Below are 15,707 nucleotides of genomic sequence, written 5' to 3' on the forward strand. Positions count from 1 at the left end.
CCTTCCCTCCTTCCCTCCTTCCCTCCTTCCTTCCTTCCTTCCTTCCTTCCTTCCTTCCTTCCTTCCTTCCTTTCTCTTTGGCCCTGTTTGTTTGTCTGTCTGTCCTTCCTTCTTTCCTTCCTTCCTTCCTTCCTGCCTTCCTGCCTTCCTGCCTTCCTTTCTCTGTGACCCTGTTGCTTGCTTGCTTGCTTGCTTGCTTGCTTGCTTGCTTTCTTGCTTGCTTGCTTGCTTGCTTGCTTTCTTGCTTGCTTGCTTGCTTGCTTTCTTGCTTGCTTGCTTGCTTGCTTTCTTGCTTGCTTTCTTGTTTCAGACAAGGTCTTGCCCTGTCACCCAGGGTGCAGTGCAGTGGCATGATTGGAGTTCACTGCAGCATCAAACTCCTGGGCTCTCTCCTCAGCCTCCCAAGTAGCTGGAACTATAGGTGCATGCCACCATGTCTGACTAATTTTTACATTTTTTGTAGAAACAGGGTCTCTCTATGTTGCTTAGGCTGGTCTTGAACTCCTGGCCTTAAGAATTCCTCCTGCCTCAGCCTCCCAAAGTGTTGGGATTACAGGCGTGAGCCACCGCCTAATCTGACCCTGTGTTCTACATGCAAATGGGAATCATAATAACAATACCTACCTCATGGAGTGCTTAGAGTGTGCTTAGAAAGTGCTTAGACTACTGCTTGGCACACAGTAATTGCTCAACAAATTAAGGGATTGCTTTAAGTACAAGCGTGTTTATGAGCTAAAAAAAATAAATTAACATAGAAACTAGTGAGGAAGTCAGTCTTAAAGCTGGATGAATAGCCAGAAACTTCATAGAGAATTCAGAAGATAATAGATAATCACATGTACATGAGTTTAAATTGATCTTGTAGCAAAGATGGCAAATTGTGGAGCCTATAGCTTCACTGAGAAGAAAGCTTTTACCACTTGCTTTTCATGGTTCCCTGAGGAAGATTATGCCAGCAACAGAAGCACCAAAGTGAACTGAAATCATTTAGAAGAATTTTATCAACTGAACCAAAAAAATCAGCAATGAGAGCCTGGGCATGGTGGCTCATGCCTGTAATCCCAGCACCTTGGGAGGCTGAAGTGGGTGGATCACCTGAGGTCAGGAGTTGGACACCAGCCTGACCAACATGGTGAAACCCTGTCTCTACTAAAAATACAAAAATTAGCCAGGCGTGATGGTGAGTGCCTGTAGTCACAGCTACTTGGGAGGCTGAGGCAGGATAATTGCTTGAACCTCAGAAGTTGAGGCTGCAGTGAGCCAAGATCGCCACTGCACTCCGGCCTGGGTGACAGAGTGAGACCCTGTCGCAAGAAAAAAAAAAAAAAAAAAGTGGAGGGCTTGATGAGAGCTTTTTATTAGTTTCTGCTCTTCCTTATCCAGCCGCTCTATCCTACCGATATACTCTGGACAACTCTAGCATCAATAGTTCTAGGAGGTGTCACTCAAGCATAAGATAGAAAATAAATATATATTAGGTCCAAAGGCTCTTCTGTCTCTTGGCTTCCAAACTGTGAGTTCATTTTTTTTTTCATTTATTTAGTCATTCATTCGTTCATTCATTCATTCATTTAACAAATAGGTGCCAAGTCCTGGTTATGTGCTAAGCATTGTTTTAGTGTAGTAGAGAACAGAAGTAAGTTCATTTTTCTAGGGGGAAAACAGACAATAAATATATTAGGTAAATAAATTATATAATATGTTAGAAGGTGATGGGTACTATGAAAAGAAAAATTAGCCAGAGTAATGGGGATAGGGAGTGTGGTTTGTGTGGGGCTGGGGTGGGGCTGCTTGCCCATAAAACACTTGTTTGAATCTAACAAACCTCCCCGCCACCCCTGTTCCGCTAATGGGATAGATGCAGCCTAACACCAGGGTGCATTTGTTTTTGTTTTTGAGACAGAGCCTTGCTCTGTTGCCCAGGCTGGAGTCCAGTGGTGCGGTCTCAGCTCACTGCAACCTCTGCCTCCCAGGTTCAAGCAATTCTCCTACCTCAGCCTCCTGAGTAGCTGGGATTACAGACATCCACCACCAGCACCGGCTAATTTTTTTTTTTTTTTTTTTTTTTTTTAGTAGAGATGGGGTTTCACCATGTTGGCCAGGCTAGTCTCTTAACTCCTGACCTCAAGTGATCCACCCACCTTGGCCTCCCAAAGTGCTGGGATTACAGGCATGAGCCACCGCACCCAGCCCCAGGGTACATTTCTTGACAAGCAGAGCACTCACCCATTCTGGCCCTTTGGAGGGGGCAGAGCCTGCACAACCACACACCCAGCCATGGGTAGCCTTTACTGTGAAGGTGACATTTGAGCCAAGGCTGGAAGGTGAAGAGGTCAGCTCCGTAGAAGTCGAGGGGATGAGTATTGGAGGCAGCGGGAACAGCTTGTGCACAGGACCCAAGCAGCAGCAGGTGGGCACGTCCTGGAAACAGTATGAGGTGAGCGTGCCTGGAACACTGTGAGTCAGGGAGGCGGGTAGGAGAGGAGATGGGGCAGGGGGGAGGTGACAGGCAGGACAGGAGCAAGAGAGATGGCACAGGGTGCAGAGCACCTAGTGGGCCCCAGTCACTAGGCACGCTTTTACTCTGAAATGGGAAGTCATTGGAGGGTTTGGAGCAGATAGAATCTGACTTAGGTGTTAAAAGGATACCCCTCGTAGTGGAGAAAACTCTGATTTCTTCTCACTGGTTGGCCTTTCTTCACCCTCACAGTGACAGGAGTTAGAGGGCTTAAAGAGGCTTTTTTGGCTCCATAAGTCTTTTTTTTTTTTTTTTTTTTTTTTTTTTTTAGAGACAGAGTGTTGCTCTGTCACCCAGGCTGGAGTGCAGTGATGCAATCAGGGCTCACTGTAGCCTTGACCTCCTGGGTTCAAGCGATCCACCTGCCTCAGCCTCCTAAGTAGCTGGGATTACAGGTGTGCACCACCATACCTGGCACGTCTATTTTTTTTTTTTTTTAGACAAGTCTCGCTCTGTCCCCCAGGCTGGAGTGCAGTGGCGTGATCTCGGCTCACTGCAAGCTCCGCCTCCCAGGTTCAAGCAATTCTCTGCCTCAGCCTCCCGGGTGGTTGGGATTACAGGTACCCGCCACCACGCCCAGCTAATTTTTTTGTATTTTTAGTAGAGACGGGGTTTCAGCATCTTGGCCAGGCTGGTCTTGAACTCCTGGTGATCCACCCGCCTCAGCCTCCCAAAGTGCTGGGATTACAGGCGTGAGCCACCACGCCTGGCCTTCTGTTTTGTTTTGTTTTGTTTTGTTTTGGAGAGGTGATGTTTCACTATATTGCCAAGCTGGTCTTGAACTCCTGAGCTCAAAGCCATCCTCCCTCCTTAGCCTCCAAAGTGCTGGGATCCATAAACTCTTTGTTTTAAATCAAAGCATTCCTCAAAGTTACCTTCAAGAGCTCACCCAGAGGCTTGGGTGAATCCCATTTGATGATGAAAAAGCTCTGCTTGGTCCTGGCCTCTGGGTCTTCACTGTTGTAAAGAACATTGATTCGTCCATTTGATACCCAAGTTCTCAGCCAGCTGAGTCTCCAGCTGGTGCCACAGTCCTGCTCTTTGATGGGTTATGCAGAGTGAGGCACATCTAAGGCTCGGGAGCACTCTTGGGTCACCTCATTTGTCCCCTCCCTGCAAGCGTTCTTTAGGACTTAGCTCCTCCCTCCTCAGCCTCCCATATCCTCCTCAGGATCTTTCCATATCCTGGAATTAATTTGATTCTGCTTAGCTTTCCTCTCATTGAGAAACGTGAATACACACCCTTGGAACCTGTCCTGTGGGATTTGTTATTAAGCATTCTTTAGCTTAGGAAATGTCTCCCTCTCTTTTGGCAGATTCAGAGACCTCAGGTTTGTTCGAACGGCAGAAATACTAGCAGGAAAATTGCCTCTGCAGCCTCAGGAATTTGGGGATGTGATCCAGAAACACTGCCTGGAGGCGCACCAGACTCTTCTCAACAAGTCAGTATCTGCCCTCCGAGTGGGGCTGCACCACGGTATCTTAAAGAGTGAAAACCCACTGAAATGAAGCTGGTACCCAGCCTGGGGGTCGTCCCACTGGCATCCTTTCGTGTCTTTTTTTTTTTTTTTTGAGACAGTCTCTTTCTGTCGCTCAGGCTGGAGTGTAGTGGTGTGATCTCAGCTCACTGCAACCTCTGCCTCCCGGGTTCAAGAGATTCTCCTGCCTCAGTGCCCCCAGTAGGTGGGACTACAGGTGCGTGCCACCATGCCCAGCTAATTTTTTTTGTATTATTAGTAGAGACAGGGTTTCACTATTTTAGCCAAGCTGGTCTCAATCTCCTGACCTTGTGATCTGCCCACCTCAGCCTCCCAAAGTGCTGGGATTACAGGCATGAGCCACCGCGCCTGGCCTCATGTCCTCTTTTCTTCATGTCCAGCTGCTTTCTGCCCCATGCCTAGTCTCCCTCTGCCTTCTTGAAACTCCCCCATCACCATTCCTTGGGAGGCTGTCGCCCCCATTTCCTCCTCCTGGAATCCTTTAGACCAGCGGTCCCCACCCATTTTGACAACAGGGACTGGTTTTGTGGAAGACAGTTTTTCCACAGACTGGGGTAGTGGGATGGTTTTGGGATGATTCAAGCACACGGCATTTACTGTGCACCTTATTTTTATGATTACATTGTAATATATAATGAAATAATTCTACAACTCACCGTAATGTAGAAACAGAGGGAGCCCTGAGCTTGTTTTCCTGCAACTAGATGGTCCCATCTGAAGGTGATGGGAGACAGTGACAGATCATCAGGCATTAGATTCTCCTAAGGAGTGTGCAACCTAGATCCCTTGCATGTGTAGTTCACAGTAGGGTTCACGCTTCTGTGAGAATCTAATGCCACTGCTGATCTGACAGGAGGCAGAGCTTAGACAGTAATGAAAGCCATGGACTACAACCAGTCCATGGCCCAGGGGGTGGGGACCCCTGCTTTATACCTTGCTGTGTTACAGGGGAATGCATTCGAATGACTTATATTCAGATAGTCCAGATAAATGGCCTCAAGATTTCAAGGCAAAAGGGTTTCATACATTTACACAATTCCTTTTTCCTTTGCAAATGCCTGCAAGACTACCTCCACAGCCAGAGAAATTCCCTTGTGTAAAACAGTGATAATAATACCTGCAGATGGGTTTTCTGTTAGCAGAGAAAATGTAGATGCAATCATTGGCACATAATAGCTGCTCAATAAATCTCATGCCTCTGACTACAACCAGTAGTAGTGCTTCTCTGATTGCTAGAGTAGTACCTTTTTAGCAATCAGAGAAAAGATGCAATAGGATGAAAAGGCCAGTGGTTTCCACCGGGAATTAGAAACTGGGGAACATGGGAGGAAAAAAACAATGAAGCATCTATTTCTTTTTGTTTGTTGTTGTTGTTTGTTTATTTGTTTGTTTGAGACAGAATTTCACTCACTCTGTCACTCAAGTTGGAGTATAGTGGCACAATCTCAGCTCACTGCAACCTCCCATCTCCCAGGTTCAAGTGATTCTCCTGCCTCAGCCTCCCAAGTAGCTGGGACTACAGGTGTATGTCACCATGCACCATGCCCAGCTAATTTTTGTTTGTTTGTTTGTTTTTGTAGAGACGGGGTTTTGCCATATTGGCCAGGCCAGTCTCTAACTCCTGGCCTCAAGTGATCTGCCCGCTTTGGCCTCCCAAATTGCTGGGATTACAGGCACGAGCCACCACAATTGGCTATTTCTTCTTTTGGTTTTCTGATTTCTACCATCAACTTCTGAGCAGCCAGGGTCACACTGGAGTTTCTCCTTTCATGTTTTCTTTCTTTGCTCCTCGTTCTCTCTTTCCCCCTAAGAAGTTTGAATCAGAGGCCAGGCATCTGCTAGAGAGAGAGAAGTTGGACAGAACATTTTAGTTCCTTATGCCCCTTTACCCCAATCTCTGATTATAGTGAAGAAACTGTAGACTCTTTCAGCAGGACGTGCCACCAATATCCCCTTTCCATTTGGGTATTCTCAATGGAAGAATAATCTCTTAATTCAAATCTTACTACTTTCTTCCCAAGAAAGAGGCATGGCAGGTAAGGTGGCGGGAAATTGAAGGTACTGATTTGCAAGGCTGCTTGGTGGGACATGAGCCCATCTGCCTCATCACTGAGCTCAGGGGGCATGGCAAGAGGGTTCCTTGGAGCCCAGAAGAGCTTCTCATATGGACACCCTTCTGTCTTTACAGGTGGATCCCCACCTGTGCCCAGCTTTTTACCTCACGGAAGGAGCACTGGATTCATTTTGCTCCCAAGAGCAACTATGACTCCTGTCGAAACATTGAGGAATATTTTGCTTCCGTGGCATCGTTCATGTCGCTGCAGCTCAGGGAGCTGGTCATTAAGTCGCTTGAGGACCTCGTTTCCCTTTTCATGATACACAAAGTATGTCAGGGACCTGCACTTGGACCTTTTGAGGGGAATAATCTGGTTACCTGGTTAGAGCCAGGATTCTGTCATGTATGTCCTCAGCTTGAGCCAGGGCACAAAGTGAAATGCTTGACTTGCACCCACATCAGGCAGTTGTTAGTTTATAAAAATGCCTTCTTTTAGCTGGAAGAAGGATATTGAATATTCCCAACACACACACACACACACAAATGGTAAATGTGGCCGGGCGCATTACAGGCGATGCCTGTAATCTCAGCACTTTGGGAGGCCAAGGCGGGCAGATCACCTGATGTCAGGAGTTCAAGACCAGCCTGGCCAACATGGTGAAACTCTGTCTCTATTAAAAATACAAAAATTTGCCTGGCGTGGTGGCGGATGCCTGTAGTCCCAACTACTCAGGAGGCTGAGGCAGGAGAATTGCTTGAACCCAGGAGGTGGAGGTTGCAGTGAGCCCAGATCACACCATTGGTCTCCAGCCTGGGTGACAAGAGTGAACTCTGTCTCAAAAAGAAAAAAAAAAAAGTAAATGTTTGAGATGATGGATGTGCTAATTACCATGATCTGATCACTATACATTATATGTATCCCGTAAATATGTACAATTAATAGGTATCAATTTTTTAATTTTTAAAGAGACATATAAAACCATAAATAAAATCTTAAAAAGTCCAGTCCAGCTGTGGATTGGAATAATTTTAAAAATAATTTCCTTAAATACATGGCAAACTTTCTTGAGATAAGAACTCAGTATTAAGTTGGTAAAAATGCACAGAAGTAGAGAAGTTGTTAAGAAAATTTAAAGAAAAATTGCATAAAATGAAAGACATATGTCTTACAGTTTGGGGAGAAGGAATCATTTTTTCATCCTCTCTGTTACAAGGAAGGGGTTGGAAAAGGTTTGTTTTCAATCTTTGGCTTGATATTGAGGGAGTGCTGTATGTTTCATTGCAGATATGGGTTTTGGTTCTTTGGTCTTGGCAAGGGGCACCTCTAAAGACAAAAGGCTTTGTTGACTTAATTAAGAACTTCTTTCATGAAACGGTTTTAGTGAAGTCGAAATGAAAACTAAAAACACTGGCCAGGCACGGTGGCTCATGCCTGTAATCCCAGCACTTTGGAAGGCCGCACTAAAAATACAAAAATTAGCCGGGTGTGGTGGTGCGTGCCTGTAGTCCCAGCTACTCAGGAGACTGAGGCATGAGACTCACTTGAACCCGGGAGGCAGAGGTTGCAGTGAGCCGAGATCACGCCACTGCACTCCAGCCTGGGTGACAGAGCGAGACTCTGTCTAAAAAAAAAAAAGAGTGAAAACTGAAAACACTAAGTCCTAGTTCTCAAAGAACCATAGCATTCCCTGAATTTGGATAGCCTAAAAATCAATGAATATTCTTTTGAATTTTATGCCATGTGCACATTTTACCTTAAAAAAGTAATAAAAATTAAAAATTACCTGGTTATAAAAGGTTGTTTTCCAAATAAAGTAGTAAAGATGAACAATTGGCCTTTTGCTCAAAAATATAGAAACCAATGGTGCTGAATTGCAATGTTAGCTCTCTAAAGAGGACCAATCTATAAATGTCACTGTGATTGTCTACTTTGCTAAGCAGAAGAAACCCAGGGGTGGAAGCCCATCTCACTCTAAAATTCCACACAAAGGGAAATGTAAAATCTTCCTATGTCTGGAAAAAAGGCGGAAATTTATAGGTATTTCATATACAGTAGGTATTCACCAAATATCATCAGTCATCTTTAAATGGATCTAGAAGTCTCTGTGTAATCTATTTTACAGCTGCCTTACGACAATTCCATCAGGCGCTGTAGTTTATGGGGGTATCCTGGGTTAGAGCTTTTGTAGGGAATTGGAAATAGCTCTATGTCAGTATTTCTGTTGTAGCAAGGTTGACATTTTGAGTGTCTAAAATAAACTATATGCTCATTAGCAACTCCATTTGGGGTTATACAGATTATGATTAATACTTTTGGACTGAATCAATAAGTTTTTATTGAGCACCTGTTAGGTACTATATGCTGTCTCAGGTATTTTGGAGGAGAGAGATGATGAGACATAGATCCTGCCTCAACTTTAGAGTAGAGAAGTTGAGATATGCATATAAATTCCTACCACAGCCGGGCGCGGTGGCTCACGCTTGTAATCCCAGCACTTTGGGAGGCCGAGGCGGGCGGATCACGAGGTCAGGAGATCGAGACCACGGTGAAACCCCGTCTCTACTAAAAATACAAAAAAAAAAAAATTAGCCGGGCGTGGTGGCGGGCGCCTGTAGTCCCAGCTACTCGGAGAGGCTGAGGCAGGAGAATGGCATGAACCCGGGAGGCGGAGCTCGCAGTGAGCCGAGATTGCGCCACTGCACTCCAGCCTGGGCGACAGAGCGAGACTCCGTCTCAAAAAAAAAAAAAAAAAAATTCCTACCACAGAGAAACAAAAAAATACTAGGCTGGGCCTGGTGTCTCATGCCTGTAATCCCAGCACTTTGGGAGGCTGAGGCAAGAGGATCACTTGAACTCAGGAGTTTAAGACCAGCCTGGGCAACATAGTGAGACCTCGTCTCTAAGAAAACAAATGAAAAAAAAAAAAAAAAAAACAGAAGTAGAAATACACAAGTTCAGAAGTGGGAGGAGATTATATCCAGCTGAGAAATAGGGGGGCTTCCCAAAGGAAGAAATGTTTTAGCTGAATTTTGAAGGATGGGAAGGATCTAGAAATTGGGTGCAGGAATTACCAAGCCACATAAACAAAAGGGAATGGCTTTGGGAAAGGGAGAGTGCATGGAGTCAGGGTGGGCTAAGCTATACCCAATACATATTTTATTTATTTATTTATTTTTTTGAGATGGAGATTCGCTGTTGTTGCCCAGGCCGGAGTGTAATGGCATGATCTCGCTGCAACCTCTGCCTCCTGGGTCAAGTGATTCTACTGCCTCAGCCTCTCAAGTAGCTGGGATTACAGGTGCCCATCACCATGCCTGGCTAGTTTTTTGTGTTTTTTAGTAGAGATGGGGTTTCACCATGTTGGCCAGGCTGATCTTGAACTCCTGACCTCAGGCGATCCCCCTGTCTTGGCCGCCCAAAGTGCTGGGATTACAGGTGTGAGCCACGGTGCCTGGCCCCAGCCCATATTTTAAATATAAACAGTATATGATGCCCTTTGTTGCCTTTTCTGGTCCTCATGTAGTTCTGTGAATGTATTAAATTCACTCCCTTGATTTTGGAAGGCCCAGTTTTGTAACACTTGCCCTACCTTATGTCTCCTGAAGGATGGGAATGATTTTAAGGAGCCCTACCAAGAGATGAAGTTTTTCATACCTCAGCTAATCATGATCAAACTTGAAGTCAGTGAACCCATTATTGTCTTCAATCCATCTTTTGATGGCTGCTGGGAATTAATACGTGACTCTTTCCTGGAAATTATTAAGAACTCTAATGGGATCCCCAAGGTATAGTAGTCACTTAATCATTCATTTGCATGATTTATTCACTTAGTGAATAAAATGTATTGAAAGAGGTTGTACAAGTCAGGTGGCTGTGATATTCATTTAAGGGAGCTTCACTTTGGAGATGTATCCTGAATATACCCCCTTGACCCCAGACAGATGATTTGGACCATAAAGAAATATTCACGCAGCCCAGAATTGTGCTTCTAACAAGGGCATGAAGAGCTGCTTTGTAGGAGAATTGCTTGAACCCAGGAGGCAGAGGTTTCAGTGAGCCGAGATGGCGCCACTGCACTCCAGCCTGGGTGACAGAGTAAGACTCCGTCTCCAAAAAACAAAAAAGAAAAAAGAAAGAAAAAAAAAAAGACTTACTTTGTGAGAGAGTATAGTGTCCTCCATGATGTCAATTTCAATCTATCAGATAGGTCCCAAGCCATATCTCTGGGTTAAATCCATCATGAATCAACTGCCATTAACTTGCCAAGAATTTTTTTAAATTTCCATTTGAAGTTTCACTTGTCTGTGTGCTTGTTTGTTGGTTTGTTATGTTTTAGCCACTGTAGGCTTCTAGAGAGAATAACCATTCTCTTCCCTGCCCAAGCCCTTTCCAGTTTGCTTTCCAGGGTAGCGTTACTAATTAAATTCCAGACACTTATTAACGAACTTTTATTACTAGACAGGATCATGCACATGGATGTAACTCCTTTTAGCTCCATCTTTTCCTAACTCCCTCTGATTGGTTGGTATGGCCAAAGGGCCATTGTCCAGTTCCATATAGGGAAGGGATCTGTGGGGTCTTGCTGGCTGACTCCCTCACCCTTCCACCTTCTCACTCTCTCCATACATTATGTATGCTTCACATGGGCCTTGCTCATGTGAAACGAATGCCCAGGAGTTCAAGGTTGCAGTGCAAGGAGGCCCAAGCACTCTTCTCTTTGCAATCCGGTACTTACAGGGTTCTAAGTGCTCCATTAAAACGGGGTGTGTGGGAGGGGAAGAAACAGTGGGAAGCTCTCCTACAAGTATCCCTAGGAAGGAAGTGGAAGAGAAGGCCCTGTAATTTGGATGACGATGTATGGGGACAGCTGAAATACATACCACTTAAGCTCTCCTTCACTGCTGCTGCTGCTGATCGGCAATGTGTGAAAGCAGCTGAGCCAGGAAAGCCCAGCACACACGCGGCTGCCACTGCAATGGCAGGTACCAGGGCCGGTACTACATTTAATGAATTACAGTGCCAAGAAGACATGGTTTGTACTAGGTTTGAAAACAGGCCTGGCCGGGCGTGGTGGCTCACGCCTGTAATCCCAGCACTTTGGGAGGCTGAGGCGGGTGGATCACGAGGTCAGGAGACCGAGACCATCCTGGCTAACATGGTGAAACCCCGTCTCTACTAAAGATACAAAAAATTAGCCGGGCGTGGTGGTGGGCGCCTGTGGTCCCAGCTACTCGGGAGGCTGAGGCAGGAGAATGGCATGAACCCGGGAGGCAGAGCTTGCAGTGAGCTGAGATTGAGCTACTGCACTTCAGCCTAGGCGACAGAGTGAGACTCCGTCTCAAAAAAAAAAAAGAAAACAAGGCCTATGTGAATACCAGTAACTTTACCAGACAATAAGGAAAAATAACGCAGACTCTGAGTTCCCCATCTAGCGACACCCACAGCCCTAGCTTCCTCATTAAGCCCCTCAGACTGTTTTATCTCTGAACTGGTTAGTGAAGACTTAAAAACATAGTCCTGCAGGTTGACTAAGAAAAATCTTTAAGAATAGCAACAGGTGGGCATTACCTTCACCCACTACAAGATCTGCCATATATATGGTTAAAAAAGAATTTTAAAAGTTAGTAAAGGTCAAGTGTGGTGGCTCACACCTATAATTTTAGTGCTTTGGGAGGTTGAGAAGCAGGAAGATTGCTGAAGTCCAGGAGTTCAATATCAGCCTGGGCAATATAGCAAGACCTCATCTCTACAAAATTAAATTAGCTGGGTGTGGTGGCACAGTCCCAGCTACTCAGGAGGCTGAGGCAGGAGGATCGCTTGAGCCCAGAAGTTCAAGGTTGCAGTGAGCTATGATTGCACCATTGCACTCCAGCCTGGGCAACAGAGTGAGACTCTGTCAAAAAAAAAAAAAAGTTGGTAGGGAAAAGCTAACAAGAGACTTTTGAAAATAGAGTAAATAGCATTATTCAAGACAAGAAAGAAAGCAGGAAAGCATATTTGTGAGAAAGACTTATTAAAGGGCCTGGGCACAGTGGCTCACACCTATAATCCCAGCACTTTGGGAGGCCGAGATGGGTGGATCACCTGAGGTCAGGAGTTCAATACCAGCCTGGCCAACATGGTGAAACCCTGTCTCTACTAAAAATACAAAAAATTAGCCGGGCGTGGTGGCGGGTGCCTGTAGTCCCAGCTACTCGGGAGGCTGAGGCAGGAGAATCACTTGAACCCAGGAGGTGGAGGTTACAGTAAGCCTAGATTGCGCCATTGCACTCCAGCCTGGGCAACAAGAGTGAAACTCCATCTCAAAAAAAAAGAAGAATTTTTTTTTTTTTCTGCTTGAGCCCGGGAGGCAACCTCTCCCTCCCGGGCTCAAGCCATCCTCCCATCTCAGCCTCCCAAGTAGCTGGGATAACAGGTGTGCACCACCATACCCGGCTTATTTTTGTATTTTGTAGAGACAGGGTTCTGCCATGTTGCCCAGGCTGGTCTTGAACTCGTGAGCTCAAGCGATCTGCCTGCCTTGGCCTCCCAAAGTGTGGGGATTGTAGGTGTGAGCCACCACACCTGGCCGAATGCAATTGTTTTTGACTCCATTTCACAGACTGCTCTACAGGGCATGAGAGAATCAACCACATTGAAAGAGCAGCAAGAGGTATTTCATTCTCTTAAGTTTGAAGACTTCTTCCCATGAGACGATCCATTATCCTGCCCACTTGTGATCTGTTACATGGCCTGGGGGAACCAATTGTGCTGCCCTAAACCATTTCATTCACACATTGACCAGTGCCAGTCCCTCCATCTCATTGCCTTTGGCAGCTGTCTGTAGTATGGCTGCAGCAAAGAAGTTGCTCCTCCACTGGTTTCAAAACCTTTGGATTGGCCAAAGAAGACAAAGATCATTTGCACTTGATTTTCCCCCTTTCTAAATTGATGCGTTTCCATCAAAGGTATATAACCCATGTAACTCACTGAAGCACTCTGAAGACCTTTTCCGAGACCAGCCACTAAAAGCTTTCTTAGCAGAGAGGACAATGGAAGACAATGGGTCCCAGGCAGGAACTTCGCAGCCTGCATGAGTCATGCAAGTGAGAACATTCTCAGAGACACACACGTGCCATGAGGGAGTTAGAGTGACTAGACGTGGAGACTCACGCCTGCAATCTCAACACTTTTGGAGACTGAGCCAAGGGCCAGGATTCATATACAATTACAGGTCCACCTCCATTTTCTGAAAGTTGTGAAGCCAGACCACCAGTTCAGGACCAACCTGGGCAACATAGAGAGAGCCCCTGTCTGTACAAAAATAAAAATAAGAAAATTAGGCATGGTCTCAGGCACCTGTAGCTCCAGCTACTCAGGAGGCTGAGGTAGGAAGACTGCTTGAGCTGCAGAGTCACATAGCATAGAAGCTATGATGGTGCCACTGCACTCCAGCCTGGGTGACAGAGTGAGACCATCTCTTTAAAAAGATAAATAAAAAGAAGTTAAAGAGTATGAATTCTCTCAGAAGATACTTTCAGTGCCTCATGATCATAAAGCCATAGTTTTTTGTTTTCCCTGGGCTTAGAGGAGAATCTAGTACATCTCTTCTTTTTTACAGATGAGAAAATGGGGATTCAGAGAAGTAGTTTAGGCCAGATGTGGTGCCTTATGCCTGTAATCCCAGCACTTTGTGAGGCAGGTGGATTGCTTGAGGTTTGAGACAAGCCTGGACAACATGGTGAAGCCCTGTCTCTACTAAAAATACAAAAATTAGCTGGGTATGGTGATGCACGCCTGTAATCCCAGCTACTCAGGAGGCTGAGGCAGGAGAATCGCTTGAGCCTAGGAGGCAGAGGTAGCAATGAGCCCAGATCGCACCACTGCACACCAGCCTGGGCCATAGAGTGAGGCTCTGTCTCAAAAAAAAAAAAGAAAACCCACGAGAGAAGTAGTTTACCTAAGGTTGCATTGTCCATCAGTAGTAGATTCAGAATTAGAATCCATGTCTCCAGAATTTTCATTAGAGAGGAAAGGAGGGGAGCACTACGATAGTATTCATTGACTCACACAGTATTTTTTGAGCACTTACTAAGTGCCAAGCTTTTGCTAGGCCCTGGGGATATAACAGTGAAGAAGTCAAATATGATCCAGGCCTTCATGGAATTTGTATTCCGTGACACACCTAGAACATTTCATTACACATTCACCTAATTGCAATTGTGATGAGTGCTAAGCAGGAAAAGTTCAGAAGGTAAGCCTGAAACAGGGAAACCAACATCCACTGGAGGGTGGTGGGGCAGGGAGCGGGACAAGGGGGACTCTCAAAGGACAAGACACTTGAAAGGTCAGGGATTTGAAAGATGAGTAATCCAGGCAAGAAGAAAAGGAGAGAGAACAGAGGTAGAGGAAACAGCAGGGTGATTCCAGCACTAAGAGGAAATAGAGTAAAAATGCAGCTGGCATCCCTGGAAATGAGTGCATTAGAGGAGGCTTTGCATTTGGGTACCATCTCCCTTCTTAAGTCTTGCAACATGCAAAAGTGGTGTTTACTCTTCAGGTGGAATCTGTCCTGTTCCCAGAGCTGAAAGGATATAATCTGATCCTTGGAACTGTTAACGCAGAAGAAAAACTTGTTTCTGATTTTTTGAGTCAAACTTTCAAGGTATTTCAGAAAAATCAAGTTGGCCCCCGCAAGTAAGTTGAGTTATAAATTTATTTGCTATGTAGCTTTTTGGCATTGATTTGGTGTTCTTAACTCTCATCCAATAAGCTATTCCTGTTCCCAAACACCTGAACACATACATAGTAAGAATAGCCAATACTTACATGGGTGTTACTATTTATTCCCATTTTACAAATGAGGAAACTCTAACTGTCCCCAGTGTTACACAGGAAATAGTTAGGAGAGCCAGGATTCAAATTCAATTACAGATCCACCTCCATTATCTGATAGTTGTGAAGCCAGATGGGTTTTGGCACTTCAAAATTTCTGGGTTATATAAAAGTAACATAATGCATATATCATATATTATCCTGCAGTTTCTGTGAGGTCTGGGGCAAAATGTTGATATTTCTGCAGGGAAACCTATAAGTATTCACATAATAGCCTCATATCCGTTTAGGCCAACTTTTGCTACCAAGTGAATTTTGAGGCAACCGTCTGTTTTCAGAACTTTTTGGATTTCGGGATTGAGAATCAGTTATCTGAACCCACAGGCCCTGTCCTTTAATCATCACACTGTAAAACATCTCACAGTTGCACAGGTGAGCAGTCACTATGTATAGTCCTTTCTCACGCTGCTAATGAAGACATGCTTGAGACTGAGTAATTTACAAAAGAGGCTTAATTGACTCACAATTCTGCAGGTCTGGGGTGGCCTCAGGAAACTTACAATCGTGGCAGAAGGGGAAAGAAATACGTCCTTCTTCTCATGGCAGCAGGAAGGGGAAGTGCTGAGCAAAAGGGGGAGGGAAAAGCCTCTTATAAATCATCAGATCTCGTGAGAACTCACTATCATGAGAACAGCCTGAGGGTAACTGCTCTCATGATTAAATTACCTCCCACCAAGTCCTTCCCACAACACGTGGGGATTATGGGAACTGCAATTCAAGATGAAATTTGGGTGGGGACACAGCCAAACCATATCACAC

At 45.2% G+C, this 15,707-nt stretch overlaps 1 protein-coding gene across 1 annotated transcript in view; it reads left to right on the forward strand.

Moving 5' to 3' along the window:
* Positions 1-15,707, forward strand: part of LOC100595944 (dynein heavy chain 3, axonemal) — a 216,102-nt gene that overhangs the window by 19,343 nt on the left and 181,052 nt on the right. Inside the window, exons 9-12 of the mRNA XM_030799977.1 lie at positions 3,835-3,960; positions 6,206-6,401; positions 9,680-9,859; positions 14,614-14,750. Of these exons, the coding sequence (XP_030655837.1) occupies positions 3,835-3,960; positions 6,206-6,401; positions 9,680-9,859; positions 14,614-14,750 (639 nt within the window). The remainder of the gene's footprint in view (positions 1-3,834; positions 3,961-6,205; positions 6,402-9,679; positions 9,860-14,613; positions 14,751-15,707) is intronic.

Source organism: Nomascus leucogenys, chromosome 2 (assembly GCF_006542625.1).
Source record: "Nomascus leucogenys isolate Asia chromosome 2, Asia_NLE_v1, whole genome shotgun sequence".
Taxonomy (NCBI): domain Eukaryota; kingdom Metazoa; phylum Chordata; class Mammalia; order Primates; family Hylobatidae; genus Nomascus; species Nomascus leucogenys.